Here is a 16,125-nt window from a genome sequence, read left to right as displayed (position 1 = left end):
TCCCCTCTCTGAACAGTAGTGTTAACATGCAAGGGCTGTTTCTTTTGCAAAGCAATCCTGAACCTTTCTTAAGCAGTAGATCAGTACAGGCAAACTCACATAGCCTCCAAACAATCCTTGTGTCTATGTGGCAGGCTGCATTTCAGCCATTAAATAATTTTAATAATTTGCCAGTCCTACTAAAAACATCTCTTCTAGAACTGAAACCAACGGATCATCCACTGATACTGCCATAACATTAATGTGAATTTAGCCCTATATATATATATATATATTTTTTTTTTTACAAGTGTTTATCTCAGCTTTTTTCCCCCAACTCGTGTTTGAAATTTCAGAGCAGTAAGGTAATGTTCAACTCCAGGTGTGTTTCAGGGTGTAAACCCTTTCTGCATAAGACAGGCCTCTATCCTGAGAACTGAGTGTGCCCTTGCTCAATCCCAGTAAAATCCTTACTGAACACCTCCAGGGCAACAACTCAAAGATGAGAGTCATAGTAATCAAATACGGAAGCAAGGCGGAAGACAAGTGAATAAGCATCTGACTTATCAAAGCTAAATAAAATGTAGTGTTAGCTGCATTCCACGCCCAGGAAGTGATAGAGCCACCACTGCTGTGTGTCATACCTGTAGGAAAGTAACGACCCCAAAAGGAGTCTGCACTGGCTGCATCTGAGGGTCTTCCGTCAGTAACATGTGCTGGATTCTTGATTCACTGTTGTCCAAAGGGCTGTGCCACGACACATGGTCACCGCTGCAGAAGGTGTTTTCTACGAGGAAGAGAAACAAGGAATATTTAGTCCCTAAATTCTGCTGGGATATTCCTTCTGAGGACCAGGACAGTCCCTGGCTGCTATTCACAGCGACTGCCCCCAGCTGGCTCTGCTGCATCCCCAAGTCAGCTGAAGCACCTGAACCAGGAAATGGATCTCCCTGAGCCACCTGGATTCAAGCACTGATTTTAAAATGGCCCAATCCTGAGTTAAACCTATGGCAAAAAAAAAAAAATGTTATAAATTAAGTTTATAAATTAATCCTAACACAGGAACACCCTCAAATAAAATTAGTCTCTCTCTAATTTACTGTTTGTCTAATTTTGTGACAGGGTACAGACAGTCAGAGGGCCATACAGGATGCCTATGGGACAGCAATTCTTACTTGATTTGCAACTCCGATTTGCCACAGAGAACTGATTCTGAAATGTGAATTAGACACAAATAATGCCCTGCTATACCTAATAAAGCACAGTCTGCTGCCCAACTTGTGACAGTCTAAGTCAAAGACACTTTCTCTTCTAATTGTCTGGCGGCTCTGGTGCAGAATTATAATTAATATGTTCCTTCTTTCCTAAACAATGAGAAAACCAATAGGCTATAAATTTCACTCTATGTCAGAATAGTCTGCGTCAAAACAAAGGGCCAGAAATTATTCTCCCCTCTTCACAACTGTAAGAATTCCTTTCTTTTCCTCCTCTCCTCCTCAGAAATAAAAAAGCCAGATAATCCCACGTCCTACAGCTGGTGCAAGCCAAAGGCACACCAGAACCCCTGAGTGTACGTTGCTGCCTCAAACGAGGAGAGGCTAATGCCTGCTTTCTGGAGGAACCAGAAGTAAAACCACCAGCCACGGCCATTGTCACTGCATTTAAAGCACGGTGCACCTGCACGCAGTTGGAGAAGTGCATGTGCAAGCGTGCTGCCCAGCCGACTGCCTCGAACGGGGGTCTTGCAGTGTCCCCCCGGATAGTTTTCACTGTACATAGAAATGAGCAGCTTGGAAGCCGCATTATGCCCTCTAACATAGGCGTAGCATCCCAGGGATGAACCGAGTATTGCCTGCATGCTTCTAAAACCACCTGCAAGCTCATGCTTCCTCCCTGCACGAGCTCATTTACCAAACCAGGCTGGCCTGCTGCCCTCCTCCTATGGCCTCTCCCAGGCTGTGCTCTCAGGACAGAGGCAAGGCAGCCCTTGCCCACTGAAGGACGACTAGGGCTTCTGCTGCGGGCTGGAAAACATCACCAATTACTCGCATTGCTGTCCAACGACACCGGAGAACCTCCCGTGATGTGGAGCCGGTCCGGTTCAGGAGTGCTGCCTGCTGCCAATCCTCCTCTCTGCCTTGCAGCGGTGCAGGATGCTGCCAGGGAGCAGGCAGGTGAGCTGACGAGAGGCACCTTGCAGCTGCTGTGCTCCAAAACGCTCCGCCAGGGAGCTAACTCACGCTTACACGGCCAGGGGTTTAATTCAGGGTGTCACAGGCAACTCCCAGGTCCTCCACCAGATGTCCCCATTGGCGTTTATTTGGGCTTTTTACGCTATACGGCTTTTCAGACGGATTTCTTGGACAGCTCAATAGATTAAGAAAGAGTTAAAATAAACTTTAAAATTAAAATAAAATGCCATAAGGAACTCGGCCTGAAAAAGGAGGCATGGGACAGAAGTGTTGAGATAAGTAAGGGAGTGCTTTCCTTCGTAAGAAAGAAAGAAAACATAGCAAACGCGAGCCGCTTCAAAGAAAGAAAGGAGTTTATCTTTCTGTACAATAAATTACACGCTTTCAGCTCTGCAGCTGAAAGGAGTGGCTCAGAGCATTACTTCACTTTTAAGGTTGGGACGTATAAGCAGGCAGAAATGAAAAATATGATTTCAAAGTTTTTCTTAAATCAAAATTGGATTAAACAAACAGACAAAACCGGCACAGTTGCAAAGAATCTTGCCGATGTTTTTCCAGGTTAGGCAAAACGTGGCTGATTAATTTTATTTTTTAAATGATAAAAGCCTCTCAGTCACAGCTTTCAGGAATGAAACAAAACCACAAAGAACTTATTCTTGGGCCCTGTCTCTATACCACAACATTTTGCCCATCAAACGCTCACACAATTCTATGCTGATCGATCGCTGCGTTTCACTGCTGCTGCTGCTTCTCCTGGGAAATCCCAGCCCGTTTAGAGCAGGTTTTCAAATGCAAATGGCTCTGCTGGAAATCCACCTGTTTATGTCCATGCGAACACTGAACACTTAGAAAATCTCCCTCTCTCTCTCACATGCACCCGAACAGCAAAAAATTCACACTGACTACTCAATTCAATCACAAAAAAAAAACACCATTCTGCAAATAACCCGAAGCCCAATTAAAAGTTGTAAGAGTGCAAAAAGTTCGGAATTACAGCCCAAAACTCAGCCCTGCGCTTGCTGCATTGTAACCCATGCAGAATGTAAGATCAGCTCCTGTACAGAGACCTCTGTAGTACCGAGGAGAGCCTGAACTGCAGGACCTGTAGGCACAGAAACCGAGGAGCTACAGGAACAAAGGACGAGATAACCACTTGCACTCGCCTCGTGCTGGAAACGGGGACGTGCATCCTCCCTTCCCACCTCTTACACCCGATTTGTAAAATAAGACGATCAAAATCTTTAAGCTTCAAACAATGTTTTAACCAAAAGATGCTAAAGTTTTCGTAAATCTAAATTTACGTCTCAATTTGTGGTTTTCGTGAATGTTGAATCGGAACGTGCATCAGCCAGATAGATCCTCAGACATCACAGCACAGATGGACAGGAAAAATCTCCTGCGGTTTTTGTCCCTTCCTATTATTTGCAGTGCTGTCAGCAATGCAAACTTCCCTTCATCTGCACATGTACAATGTGCTAATATTTCCTGCACATAGATATTTATTTCCATAAAAACAAGAGATGAGTCGGCACAGGATGCGGGCGCTCATCTCAGGTATGGCAGAAGCGCAAACACCTTGCGAGGAGCAACTCACTTCAAGCAGACGTGGTCGGTTCCCCAAAAAGCATCCCCATTTCTCTCTTACCACGCGGACTAACCGGAGAAGCAGCCTGCCATCTCCCTGCTCGTTTCTGTGCACTGCTGTGAACCAGGACGTGACCAGGACCTACAGCGATGCCAGTAGGGGTCTACAGCCATACCTTCTGTATGTGGTTCGAAGTCTACTGGATTTATTGAAAGAGACACCTACAGTCACAACTGGAAGCGACTTATATCTGAAATACGTGAAAATACAGACGTGAAAATAGGAATTAATGCACATCTGAAATAATTGTTTCATGTAAAAAAAAAAAAAAAGGTAGGAAATAGCTCATGCTCATGAGGAACCGACTCAGTCAAAGCACTGATGCCTACAATGCCATGTGCATCCCAAGGCAGTTCCTAGTGCTTAGTGCTAGGACAAAACACATCTCTCCTTTCTGATAAATGCAGAATGTTCCTTTGCAAATTATCTTGGTTGTAGGAAGCCTCCAAGTTTACAGCCTCGTCAGCAAAGCTGCTTCTGCGGTGATCCCATTACACCACCGATGCTCTGCCATGCCCTTGGAGATTTGGGAACAGACTCTGCTTTATCCGAGCCCGCTCACAGCATCCACTGACCCAACTTTTTCCACTCCCAACAAGCTCTGCTCCGACAGCCCTTTTGATCTACCGGAACGCTGTGCAGATTGCCATGCTGAGGCAGTTTCTTATCAGTTTTGAGGAGGGATTCAAGTTCCTCTGTACAAAGGCCGAGCACAACAGATCCGACGCAAGTCTTTGTGCTGTATTTCTTAACGAGACAAAACGCATTTGGGCCCAGAATCCAGGAAAGGGTAAGAGAGCTCTCAGTGAGAGCTGTGAAAAACCATGGCAAAGCACCTCCTCTGCCATTCAAAGAGGGCAATGATCAGCCTGTGAGCAGCGAACGCCAGGACTAAGGTGGCATTTGCTGCTGCAAAGCCTTCTGCCTTGTTGAATTTCCAGGACTTAAACCCAGCGCGTGCAGCAGCATGATCTGTCCTCGTGAATTCCCAACTTTGTTGTTTTTTTTTCCTGCAAGTGTGCGTTTTAACAAAACCTACTGAATTATTCTGCTCTGTTAGGGAACGCTGACTCCACAGAACTGAAATGCTTCATAGGGAGGTATCGATTTCATAAGAACTGAACAAGGAAATCGTTACAACATTTCATTTCAAACTTATTATTTCATTTCATAATTTATAACAGCAAATCTGAAGCTCCCTCTAGCTCCACAGCGATGAGAAGTCTCTAAATTTCCCCCAGACCGGCTCTCGCATCGCTCCATTATGCAAAGGCAGCATCTATACCACAGCTACACCAGACTTCTCTGTTAAGCCTCCCATATTTTGAAGTCTTTAAAATGTCATTATCCATTTTCTTTTACAGCCCACATAAAGCAGGTGAGGCTCCTTCACGCAGCAATGGTCATAATTCAGCTGTGCAATCTCTCCTAACTTTACTATCCAACTGCTCAATAACGAGAGCTGGGGAAATAACTCAGAGGCAACCGTTCCACGGTGGACTAGTAAATTTTCTTTGTGTAACGTTGCTCATGTATTTTCTTGGAGCGCATTCCCCTCGCCTTTAATTTGCCTAAATATAGCTAATGCCTAGAGAAATAAATTCAAGTCATATTCTTGGCCTCAAGATGTTTTATAAACAGTGTGGCGCATGCAATCTATGCTAAAGAGGTGTTAGCTAGCTCTAGAGAGAGACACAAACTGTTTCCCACTGTATTTTCCATTTCTTTTTTAAACCTGTCATTTTTACATCTACGGAACAATCCTGCTAGGAGCCCTAACTCCCTCGAATAACCACAGGGAGCAGGGAGAAAAGGACAACAAACGGAGACAAGCGGTGGGAGCTGAGAGCTCCATCCAAAGGCTGGCCCCACGAACATTTCCCCAGGAGCAGGTAAATCCCTGTCTGAGCACCTGCGAGTCAAATATCTTCTCTTGCATGTGCATAGGGGACAGTATGGGGGAAAAGACAGCGCTGATGCTGTTCCACCAGCAAGGAGACAGCACGGGAACTCAAAGCATCCCTCCTGCCTAGCACACAGTCTCCAACCTGAGTCTGGCCTCGGGCAGTTAAGATCACATCAGCCTGATTCCAGCAAAGGCCAGAAAACTCCCCCCTTCTGACATGGTCACGCCAACACTTCTTTGGATAGCTTTTCTATTTAGGGAAATAGGTTTGTAACCTGACCAGTCTTGTGTGTCACTTCCGAGACATCTCCTCCTTCAAAACACCAGCTAAAACCTTCAAAGGAGGCGTTACGTTTTTCCCACTAAACCAACGAGTTTGATAAATCCGTGGTGGTTCTGAGCTGACGCTGAGCAGAGGGGGAGAAGCCCCAAGCACATTAACTACTAAACATGCTCAATTTGAGGAAAACGGCTGCTCTGCTGCACTCATACCCTTCAAAAGCGAGTTTCTGTGTTCCTCCTGTTTCTGCAGAAAGCCAGCCCATCGTTACACGGTCACTTTATTCCGAGACGTATGCGATGCTGCTGAAAGAAACCACCCTGCGTGCCCCCCCCGTGACAGCAGGGGCTACCTGGATCCCCGCCCTGCGAGCACTTGGCACTCCCCTCTGCTAGCTTGGTCTGAAAAAATACATCTGAAATTCGCGACAGCGCACGGCACCGGGGATGCTGGCAGGCGAACACGATGACCGCATCCCTTACGCAAGCCAGCCCTACGTTATCTGCGGCGCTCGGCGGCTGGAAAACTTGCTGCTCCGAGGGGCAGGAGCTTGGATCCGACCGCGAGATCTCGGCTAAAATGGAAGCAGCGAGAAACAGACATCAGCCAGCATAACTCAGAGGAATTCTGTATCTGACGGCAAAGCAGGGAAGGATTTCGAGCCCCGGACTTACGGGTGCAGGAATGTTTAAAAGGCCCCCTGTGAGCTCCTGAGCAGCACGACAGTGATGCAGCCAGACGCTTAAATTGAACGCAGCTTAGCCGATAGTTGCAGAAATAATGTAATTTATTGCACTGTTATTACCACATGCGCGGTCTGTATGATTTATTATAGAAGTGCATTTTCCCCAACACATTTTTAATATTCGGTCTGGCTTTGTTTTATAAAAAAAAGGTAGTCTGGCAATCTGTCACGAGTAAGTTTTGGTGCTGTGTTTCGGTACCATTTTGCAGACTGAACAGCTAGAATTAATTAAGAGAAACGAGGGGCAGACGCAGAGTCCAACACTGAAACCTATTAGCTCCACTTCTTACCAGAGCTACTTAATACATTTCTAATCAGCTTACTAATGTCTATGACCATGCATGCAAGGATGCAGCTATAATAAACCAATACAGAAACTAAATATGAAGATTATCTAAAGATCTCAAAGCAATACTGTTATGGCAACTCATCATCCAGACGGAAGTTTAAACAAAAAAACAGGCTATAAAGTAAAAGACTTTATTCTGACTCATTTGCCAGACACATTAAATTAAGATAATCTAGGGATAATCAAATTAATGCTAAATTCAGTCTGTCTGCTTCCTTTCCCAACCTACAAAGGACTACACAAATGGACTGGTAAAGCAGGAAAACAACGCTGATGTAATCTGTGGGACCTGTTGGCAGCGTTAGCTTTTAACTTCATTTTTAGCTCAAGCTGAGCCTTTTAAGAACATAGGAGAAAAGAGGAGAATCCGAGCCATGACGTATTTGCATTACATTAAAAAAAAAAAAAAAAAAAAAAAAAAAAAGCTTTTCCCCCATGGTTTTCTTAAGCAGTTCAGATTTGCTGCCCCGTATCTCCCGTCTGGGAGACAGGAACTGCCCCAGCCCGGGCTCCCTAAGGAGGAGCAGGTTCGCACAGGGCTGCTGCCTGCTGCAGGCATGCAGCACGGACAAGGTGCCCGAGGAAGAATTAAATCCCCGGAGTACAATTAAACAATAGCTCCGCTGCAGGGATTCAAATTGGGCTTTTACAAACAAGGGGCCTAGGCAAAAGGTTCTTTAAAAGGAAAAAAAAAAAAATAGTGTGGAGAAAAACAGATTATCAGCACTGTAAGGACTCCTTGACCTCTGAGGTTTGAAGATGGGGTTTAGAAAATACAGGAGTGATGCAGATCTTTTTTTAAATTGATCAGCAGGTTGAAAATAAAAACTTTGTGTTAACCCTGGAAAATCAATGAGCCTCTCAAAAGAATCCCATCAATTTATGCAAGTGAATGTAAACTTATTTGATCTTTCAAGTCCCCCGGAGTGAAAGCCCGACGAAGGGGCCAGAGACGGGACGTCCCCTGCCTCCCGCCCCAGCGGAACAAAGAGGACTCCTCGCTCGCCACGCACCGCTCCCAACTGTCTGCCTTCAGCCCAGCAGGGCTGGGGGAAAACACCTCTTGTCGTATTGCAGCTTCCACCGACCAAGTTACAAATACCGGGTTTCGTATCAGGACGCGGACACCTGGATGCCTTGTGTGACGCAGGGGAGCACGCTGTGTTAGCCCAAGTGCTATCATGCAACAGGCAGCGTGGCTCCGGGCCTCCCCTGCCCCCTGCGTTTCCCAGGATGTTTCTTCCCAGCCCTCGCACATCTGCGTGCCTGGCTCGCTCCCTCTCCCTGCCCACCTCTACGCGCGCACGCAGTTTCCATTACTGCAGCCTCCGGGAATTTCTCACGCAGGCTCCCAGCAAGTGACTCCCGTGCCCAGGGCACGCTCCCACCCTCCGGCAGCCGTGGGCCCCCTGTCCTCTCCCTGACTCCTTCCAGCCTTCTCTGCCAGCCACCTCCTTCCCCGTCTCCTCTCTTCCCCACGGTTTCACCCAGCCCCGCGCTGCCCCTGCTCCTTCCAGCCCCACGCAGCAGCAGAGGCAGGAGCTGGCACCCCCAGCGCCTCCTCTGCAGAGGGCAGGATGCCGCTCCGGCGTTGCTTTTCCACCAACGGTTCTCACCCGCCTGCTCCTTTACCTGCACAACACCCACCTACAGGGGAGGAGACCTGGAGGAAGGCACGGCAGCACGAGAGGACTTACCTGGCGACGCTGAGCATGGCAGAGAGAGAAAACGAACGTGGGCGCAAGCTGCTCTTTCACAGCCCCACAAAACTGTCCCCTCTCCAAGCTCTCGCTCCTCTACACCTTCCCACGCAGGTCCACCTTCCCTAGGTGCTGTGCAGCGGGTCTGCTTTCACACCCTCCAGCAGGCAAGCAGGACGACCTCCGCCTTAACTCCCTGCGTCCCCCCTGTCCAAGCAACCCCCAGAGAGCAGGACTGCACTTGCCAAGCGCTGAGCTTTAGGCCAGGCAAGAGAGTCCCAGCCCACGGACGAAGCCTCCCCCTTGGCCGCACAATTTGGATCTCCGAGCAGACACCTTGCAGCGTTTCTGCAGCAATTCCTGCCGGCGAGGAGCAGCCAAGAGGCACCGTGGCAGCACCCTCCTGGAGCCCAGCCCCTCGTATGCACTGTTTTATCAGGAGCCAGACCCTGCCACCCCCAGCCAGCCGTGCTGCCGCCAGCTTTTGCCACCCCTAAATATCTACGAGACTTCTATTCAAGAGCTCTTAAGGAACTTGGAAGTGAAACTACGGGACTATCCTCCTCTGAATGGGCTCCGGGATGTCAAACACAGCTTTAACGCTCAGCCTTCACAGCCCACGAGTCCCAAGTCTTGAGAGGTAGACTGTAAGACTGCACTGGGATCTCTCTAAGCAAAAGTTACTCGACAGAAAGGGCAGTTGGACTGGGACAAAACACCTGTACATTTATCACATCATAACCTCTTAAAAAAAGTAATCTAGTTACCCTGCCACTAGTTCTGGGGCTTATAATGGGAAGGGATGGGAGGTGTTAGAGAACACCGAAGCGTATTTCTCAGTGGTTATTTTAAGTTTTCAGGAATTTAAAGCTCGCATGGGCCAAACTTGAGTTTTACTTCTGGCAAAAGCAGGAAGCTGAAGGGTAGGAAACAGAGGAACTTTGTATTCAAACGTATTTGTGTAAAATATTAGCTGAGCTCTATCAGCTCGTTACAGTAGTGCAAGGGAAACACGAAGTTTGTCCAAGAGCTGTATTTATGGATCGAATGCAAAACGATCAGTCTGTTTGTGGAGTACCTTTGGAAACTCCATCCCAAGCATTCTGAGATGACTCCTTTAAGGCTCTGGCTTTAAAAGAAAAAGCAGGAGAGGCGGCTTTCCACAGGCTCTGGGCTGTCTGCAGCCCCCGAATGCACTCTCCCAGTTTCTCTTCCCCACCAAGAACAAAACGCTTCCCCTGCTGTGCCCATTTGCTGCCTCCTGGCTGAGCAGGCGGCTGCAAAGGATCTTTGCGTGTAAGGCTGTCAGACGATGGTCTGTAATGAGCTCAGCGTGCTGCCGTACTCGCAAGCAGAGGGGGTTAGTCAGAAGGCACAGTTTGAGCACTACTTGCTGCGCAGATCTTCAATAGGAAGCGTAAGAAGGTGGACGTGTAACAGTGAACCCAACTTCCAGCTCAGTCTGCTCTGCGGTATCATCTAACGCGGGCTGGCAGCTGTCAAGGGAAAAACCAGTCCTTTTTACGGGGCTACTCAGTATGTGTGCAACCTTCACACACTCCTCTGTGCATCCCAAACAATCGCGCGCAGGCAGAAGGAGAGGATGCTCCTGTGACCACAGAACAATTCTTGCTTTGTGGCTTTCAGCTCCTCGATAGGAGGAGGCAGCACTATTCGATGCAGAAGCCTTTCGCTATTAGAGTGGCTGCTTCCGCTTCCCAGAAAAGGCCGGGAGGGACAAAGACTCACAAACAAGAGGCCAAAGGACCTCACACCAGCAGGAGGGGGAGTTTCTGCCTTCCCCTGAGCCGTTTCCTTTGTCTTGCATTCCTCCCGCAGCACAGGGGACAGAGCCTTTGTCCAGGCTGGGCTGACCACGTGCAGCTTCTGCCCGCTTCCCTGCCCGAGCAGCCAGAGGTGCTCCTCGGGTCCCCAGCACATGTGCTCCTCACCCTCCTGCAGCGGGGATGCTCCTGGTAGGGTGGAGAAAAGGCTTCCAGCAGAGAGCTCAGCTCCCCTCCACTTGGGGCAGAAAACAAGCTAGATCCGTTCTGATAACCGATTTATTCCACGATAACCACCTGCCAGGAGCCAGCACCCCAGGGCACAGAGCCCGCCGGCTGTCCTTGCATCGCTCCGGCTCTTGCAGCAGCCTTGCAGGGAGATGTGTCACAGCTTTCTCTGCGTCTCCACGCCTGTTTGTTTCCTCCCTCTTCCAGGGGGAGCCCACATGCAGCACACAGGCTACGATGACTGTGCATTTATAAATGCAACATACATCGGATTTACATGTGCTGCTGCTCTGTCCATCCACGGCATTTGAGAGCAGCGTAAGGGCACCCGGGCTGATGCAGAGCACAAACAGAAGACAGATGATTTTTTTTTTTTTAATAAACCAGCTGAAAGAACTGTATTTAAGAGCTGAAAAGCAACGAGCCAAGTTCAGTTCCCAGGCAGGGACAGGACACGGGCTGACAGAATTAAAAGGGACAGTACCAGCTGAAACCTAGCCAACTCAAACCGGGCCTAAACCTGCTTTATCGAAATTGCAGGAGTGGCTGCAAACAAGCTGCTTCTTTCAGGCAGCACTCAGATCCCTCGCTTACTGCCTAGAAATACTATGCAACCAGCAAAGCAGCCCAGGGAAGACAGCTTTCCTTCTATTTCAGCCAGGTCTTTTATAAGGAACAAAGACTTTCTGTGCCTCTGCTCCTGGCACAAAGTCTCTCCGTGCTTCAGTGTCAGCCTAGCCTTTGGGGCCCAGGAAGGTCAGGTCTGTTCTCAGCAGAGAGCCAGAAGTCCAGAGACAATAGTGACTTCCATGACAAGGCCCAGGAACCGCCCAGCCTGATCCACGAGCCCAGACAGACTGCAGGAGAGAATAAAGCCCAAACTCCATCAAGGTTAGGGAGGGAGAGACGAAAAGGCTTTAATTTATATTACACAGCTTGCTCACTGACAACATAAGCCATGGACTTTTCCTCCCCTGAGCCAAAGGAGAGTACAGGTGTCCTCAGAAAGTTTTAGGTTCCTGGTCATGCTTTCCGACCGCTAACTGGAGCTGAGGAGGAAGCTGGGTGAGCCTCCTGCCCACTCCAGGCTCACGTCACCACTGCTGACAAAGCCAAAGGCAGTGTCACACAGCAGCGGTGCCGGTCCCCTCCTTTCAAGTTCTTGACAAAGCGCCCAGCGTTTGTCCAACTTGGCTAGAGTGTTGCTGGGGCTTTCCCGTCAGCGCAGCAAAAGCAGTTTGGTGGAGAACAGATCCCAGCAACTCTCGAGCAAAGGACAGGGAGATGCTACCCACCAGGTGCTACATCAGCAGCTGAAGGAGTGGCCGTGCCCTGGGGCAGCGAGCAGGATGGAGCCTGGTGCTGGGGCGCCTGCAGCACTGTGGGGGGCAGCACCCTGCCTGCTCTGAACAGAAAGAGAGGCCGAGTAAATTTAATCAGCCAAAAGTCTAAGGTCAGGGAATTCCATTTATGCTGCCAGGATGAATGAGGACGGGCAGGACGAGCGCACCACCTGCCTGGGAACGCACTCGGCAGCATTCACACCTGGGGCTCTGCTTTACAACTCCGTGCCCTCAGCCAGTTTTCTACCGGGATCTGAAAGCACCTCTCCAGCCTAGACAGGACTCGTGCAGAGGAAGGACAGACCGCCAGCTGCGTGCTAGTGCACAGCCTGGGAAGCCTCGGCCACAGCCTCGACCACCGCACAGCTTTTTTCTACTGACTGGCAAGCCTCCGACCTCCCTCCGTGCCTCGGCACCCAGCTGCAAACGGAGCTGGGAGCATTTCCCTGCCTGAATGAAAGCACCAGACCTCAAAGGTCCCCGGAATTACAGACACATGAAAAGACAAACAACACTAAGCTCTGCAAGTGCGCAGAGAAGGAACTGCATTAAGCTCGTCTAGAGAAGGCAGCAGGATGCATGCTGACCTGTGCTCAGCGCTACCGGCACGGTGCTGGGGTCCGTCCTCTTGTTCCTCTCCAAGGGAAGGGCTCCCTGTGCTGCACGGCATGGGCAGTCAGTATTGCTACACTCCTCTAGAGTCTGCTAGATGGCAAAAACACCTTGACATTAAAAGAAAACAGAAACACAGAAAGGTGCTAGAAGCTTACAGTTTCTTTGAGAGGGGAAAAGAAGAGCAATACTAACGACTTTCAGTGGGTCCTGCTGCACCAAACCCAGAACAGTCACATGAAAACAAAGCAGATTAGAGAAAAAAAGCCCAAAGACTTAAAAGCGAGAAGGCTTCTCAAGACTTGTCGGAGAACTGCTATGTCAGGAAAGCAGATTGGCATCCAGCTGCCCCATACCTCACGTGCACTCGAAGAAAAAACGCCATGACTCTTACTTTCCTCCAAGAGCTCGGACACAAACCCAAGCTTTCGTGGCTTACCAGCAGAGGCTGAGGCCAGAAGGCTGCCAAAGGAAGGGCTTCGTGCAAGCAGCACTGCCCTGTGTGCTCACTGCAAAGCCAGCGGACCTGTAGGTCGGGTGGTTTGACTACTGGCAGGGCAGGGCCACCGGCCAGTGTTCAGCCACAAGGTTCAGCCCTTGAGCATCCCGAGCACCGACAGCAACAGGAAGGGAAGAACAAACGCAGTCCCAGCTTTGGTATTTGTGCAACCCTGGGACAGCGTTCCAAGAGATGTGCTTTTGTAGTCCTACAGAACGTCTCCTCTTAGAGTCACCGTGTCTGTTGATGAAACCATTTTCCAGGAGCTCTCTTCAGCATTTAGTGGCTGATCAGCAGCTTTGGAGACAGCCGCTTCTCCGGACTACTGCATAAGCTTTACTTGTGTCTAGAGCAGAAAAGAAGAGCCGGGTCCATCCGTGACCAGCGCTTTGCCACCATCCCTACCAGGAGGGAGGCAATTTACATGAGTATTGCTTGGCAGTTCCCTCCCAGCAGGTTCGGAGCCTGCAGCCAGCTCCGGGAGCTGGGCAGCCTGCACCGCACCGAGCACGGCCGCAGCACGAGCTCGGCAGCTGCCTGTCATGCCCGGCACGTCCGCTGACCGCCCCGCGCACGAGGAGCCGGCTGGTTTCAGCAGCCAGCACGGGGCTCCGTACCAGCCATGGCACGTACTTCCCAGCTGGAAGCTAGGGGACGTGACACGGCCGCCTTAGGAGATGGGGGAATGAGAAATATCGGGGAGGTGAGCTCACGAGCAGGGAGAGGCGGATTTATTGCGGCGGTGCAGGGACGCGCAGACGTAAAGGACCAGGCTTGGTGCGCGCTGGTGCTCGCAGAACAGCTTGTTTTATGGGAAACGTCGAAGAGGAATTAGGCTAAAACCCAACCGATTTCTCATGGACCACTGAATAACTATCAGATGATGAGAGCTTTTGGCCACGACAAGCTTGGGTTAAATTGGAACCAGTGACTTCATATTTCCATACCCCTTTACGGGCTCGAGGCACGCAGCCCGCGCGCTCGGTCGAATCCTACTCACCTATGGCAAAGGACGGGCCCGGCGCTGCCTTACAAACTGCACCGAGCCACTCTTCCAGTGTTTGCACCGAGTTCACTACACCACAGGTTCTGTTGAAATTAAGTTTGATTTATACTTCTTTGTGGAGCTCAAAAACACAGTTAATCTCCCCCCATTTTTAATCTAAAATCCTGGAATACTAGAGAGGAGCCAGGGCAGCTCTATACTGGAAACCGGTCAATATTACAAACAGATGATAGAAAAATATATATTTTACAGAGCCATAGCAACCAGAAGAGAACAATAAATCAGCCTGGGATTAAAAAAAATAAAAATAAAGGCACAGTCAGGGGAAAAAAAAAAGTCTATGAAATACTGGAAGATTTTATTTGGCTTTAGTCACCCTATTAGGGAGAAATAAACACTGTTTTACCAACAAGCTGGACAAGCCTCATTTGTATTCAAGGAAGCTGGGCGTTTGTTTTGTTTTCTTTTCTTTTTACACACAGAAATTGGCCAGTGTCAAGAGTGTTTGAAAACATGTCAGCAAGGAAAGAGTCATTGAGGCTACCACATTGAGGCTTTCTAAACTCCAGAGGATCTGAAGATGAGGTCTAGTGGTTAAGCAAGGGCAACAGGTGTCAAAGCGTTCGCTAGCTTAATGGCCTCAGGTCTGCAACCTCAGCCAAATCACTTAATCCCACTGAGTCTCATTTTCAGTGCAGAAGTTATACTGCCTGTCAACCGCACTGGGCCTCTGCGGCCCGGATTAAACTAACTAAACTAATCAGACGAAAATTGCTGAATAAGAAGAAAGCATCTTCTTCACCTGCAGTCCTTACAACTCCTAGCATCATCTTCACTTACCAGAGGAGAAACTGAGCCACACAGAGCTGGTGTAACTCTCTCAAACTGATTCAGCCCTATAATGACACGGGCAGGAAATACTGAGTTCCTATACGTTTTGCATAAACAGAGGACAAAACATTCCATGCTTAATCCTTTGGAAAGGGAACCCCTCCCAGTGACAGCGCAAAGGCGCTAGACATGCCAACGGAGGTGACTGTGGGATAAAAAACAGAATATTGCTAATTTGGTGCTGTGTTGACACACTGCTATCAACGTGTGTAACTCATCACGTACCTGCTGGAATCAGTTCTGTCCAATACACTTTTCACAGGTGTAACACACTTCGCTAGGGAATGATTTAGTCAGGGTTATCCAAGATCTGAAAACTGTCTCTGTGGCACACAAGCAACTTTCTCCTGAAGCAATCAGCCGAAAGCTACATTAAAGCACCGCCCAGAAACTGCATCTTGCGTGCTTACTTCCTTTGCTTGTAGGTTTTGTTGCTACTGCTTTGCAGTCACCAAAACACAAGCAACTTCCTACTACTGACTTGTCAAAGGTTAAATATTAGGATTTGACTTTTAAATTGGCTGAGACTTCAAAACTCACATTTAAATCTTTTAGTGCACTAGTAATCAGGAAACTAAGAAAAAAGGTAAGTTATGTGTTTATGGAACAAGATCACGTATAAAAGACTTGAAGAGGACATCTAATTGTTAAGACACTTATAATAAAGGGGACTCAGAAGGTTCCCCCTCTGCTCCCACCAAAAGGAAGAATCAACTCTTCCTGACAAACATACATGAAGAATAGTTCAACTTAACTCTCAAAGGCATGGAGCAATGTGGAATTCACAATTACTTCAGTGCTTCACTGTACTTGTTATTAGAAAGTTTCACCTAATGACAAACTCTAGGCTTACCTTACAGAAATTTAAGTAGTGATGGGCCTCTCATATTACTTTATCACCTATAGCAACCTTTTGCTTATTTGAAGACCATTCTCACATCTTCCCTTCATCTTCTCCTCCCTAGA

The 16,125-nt window shown here is 48.7% G+C and overlaps 1 protein-coding gene across 2 annotated transcripts in view; it reads right to left on the bottom strand.

Annotated features, from left to right (window-relative positions):
* Positions 1–16,125, bottom strand: part of SUFU (SUFU negative regulator of hedgehog signaling) — an 84,076-nt gene that overhangs the window by 39,847 nt on the left and 28,104 nt on the right. For both annotated transcript variants that reach the window (XM_083844809.1, XM_083844810.1), the window contains exon 4: positions 624–766. In XM_083844809.1, the coding sequence (XP_083700935.1) occupies positions 624–766 (143 nt within the window). The remainder of the gene's footprint in view (positions 1–623; positions 767–16,125) is intronic.

The sequence above is a fragment of the Anser anser genome (genome assembly GCF_964211835.1).
Source record: "Anser anser genome assembly, chromosome: 7".
Taxonomy (NCBI): Eukaryota; Metazoa; Chordata; class Aves; order Anseriformes; family Anatidae; genus Anser; species Anser anser.
Note: the sequence above shows the minus strand (reverse complement) of the source record. Positions and strands in the feature narration are given on the sequence as shown.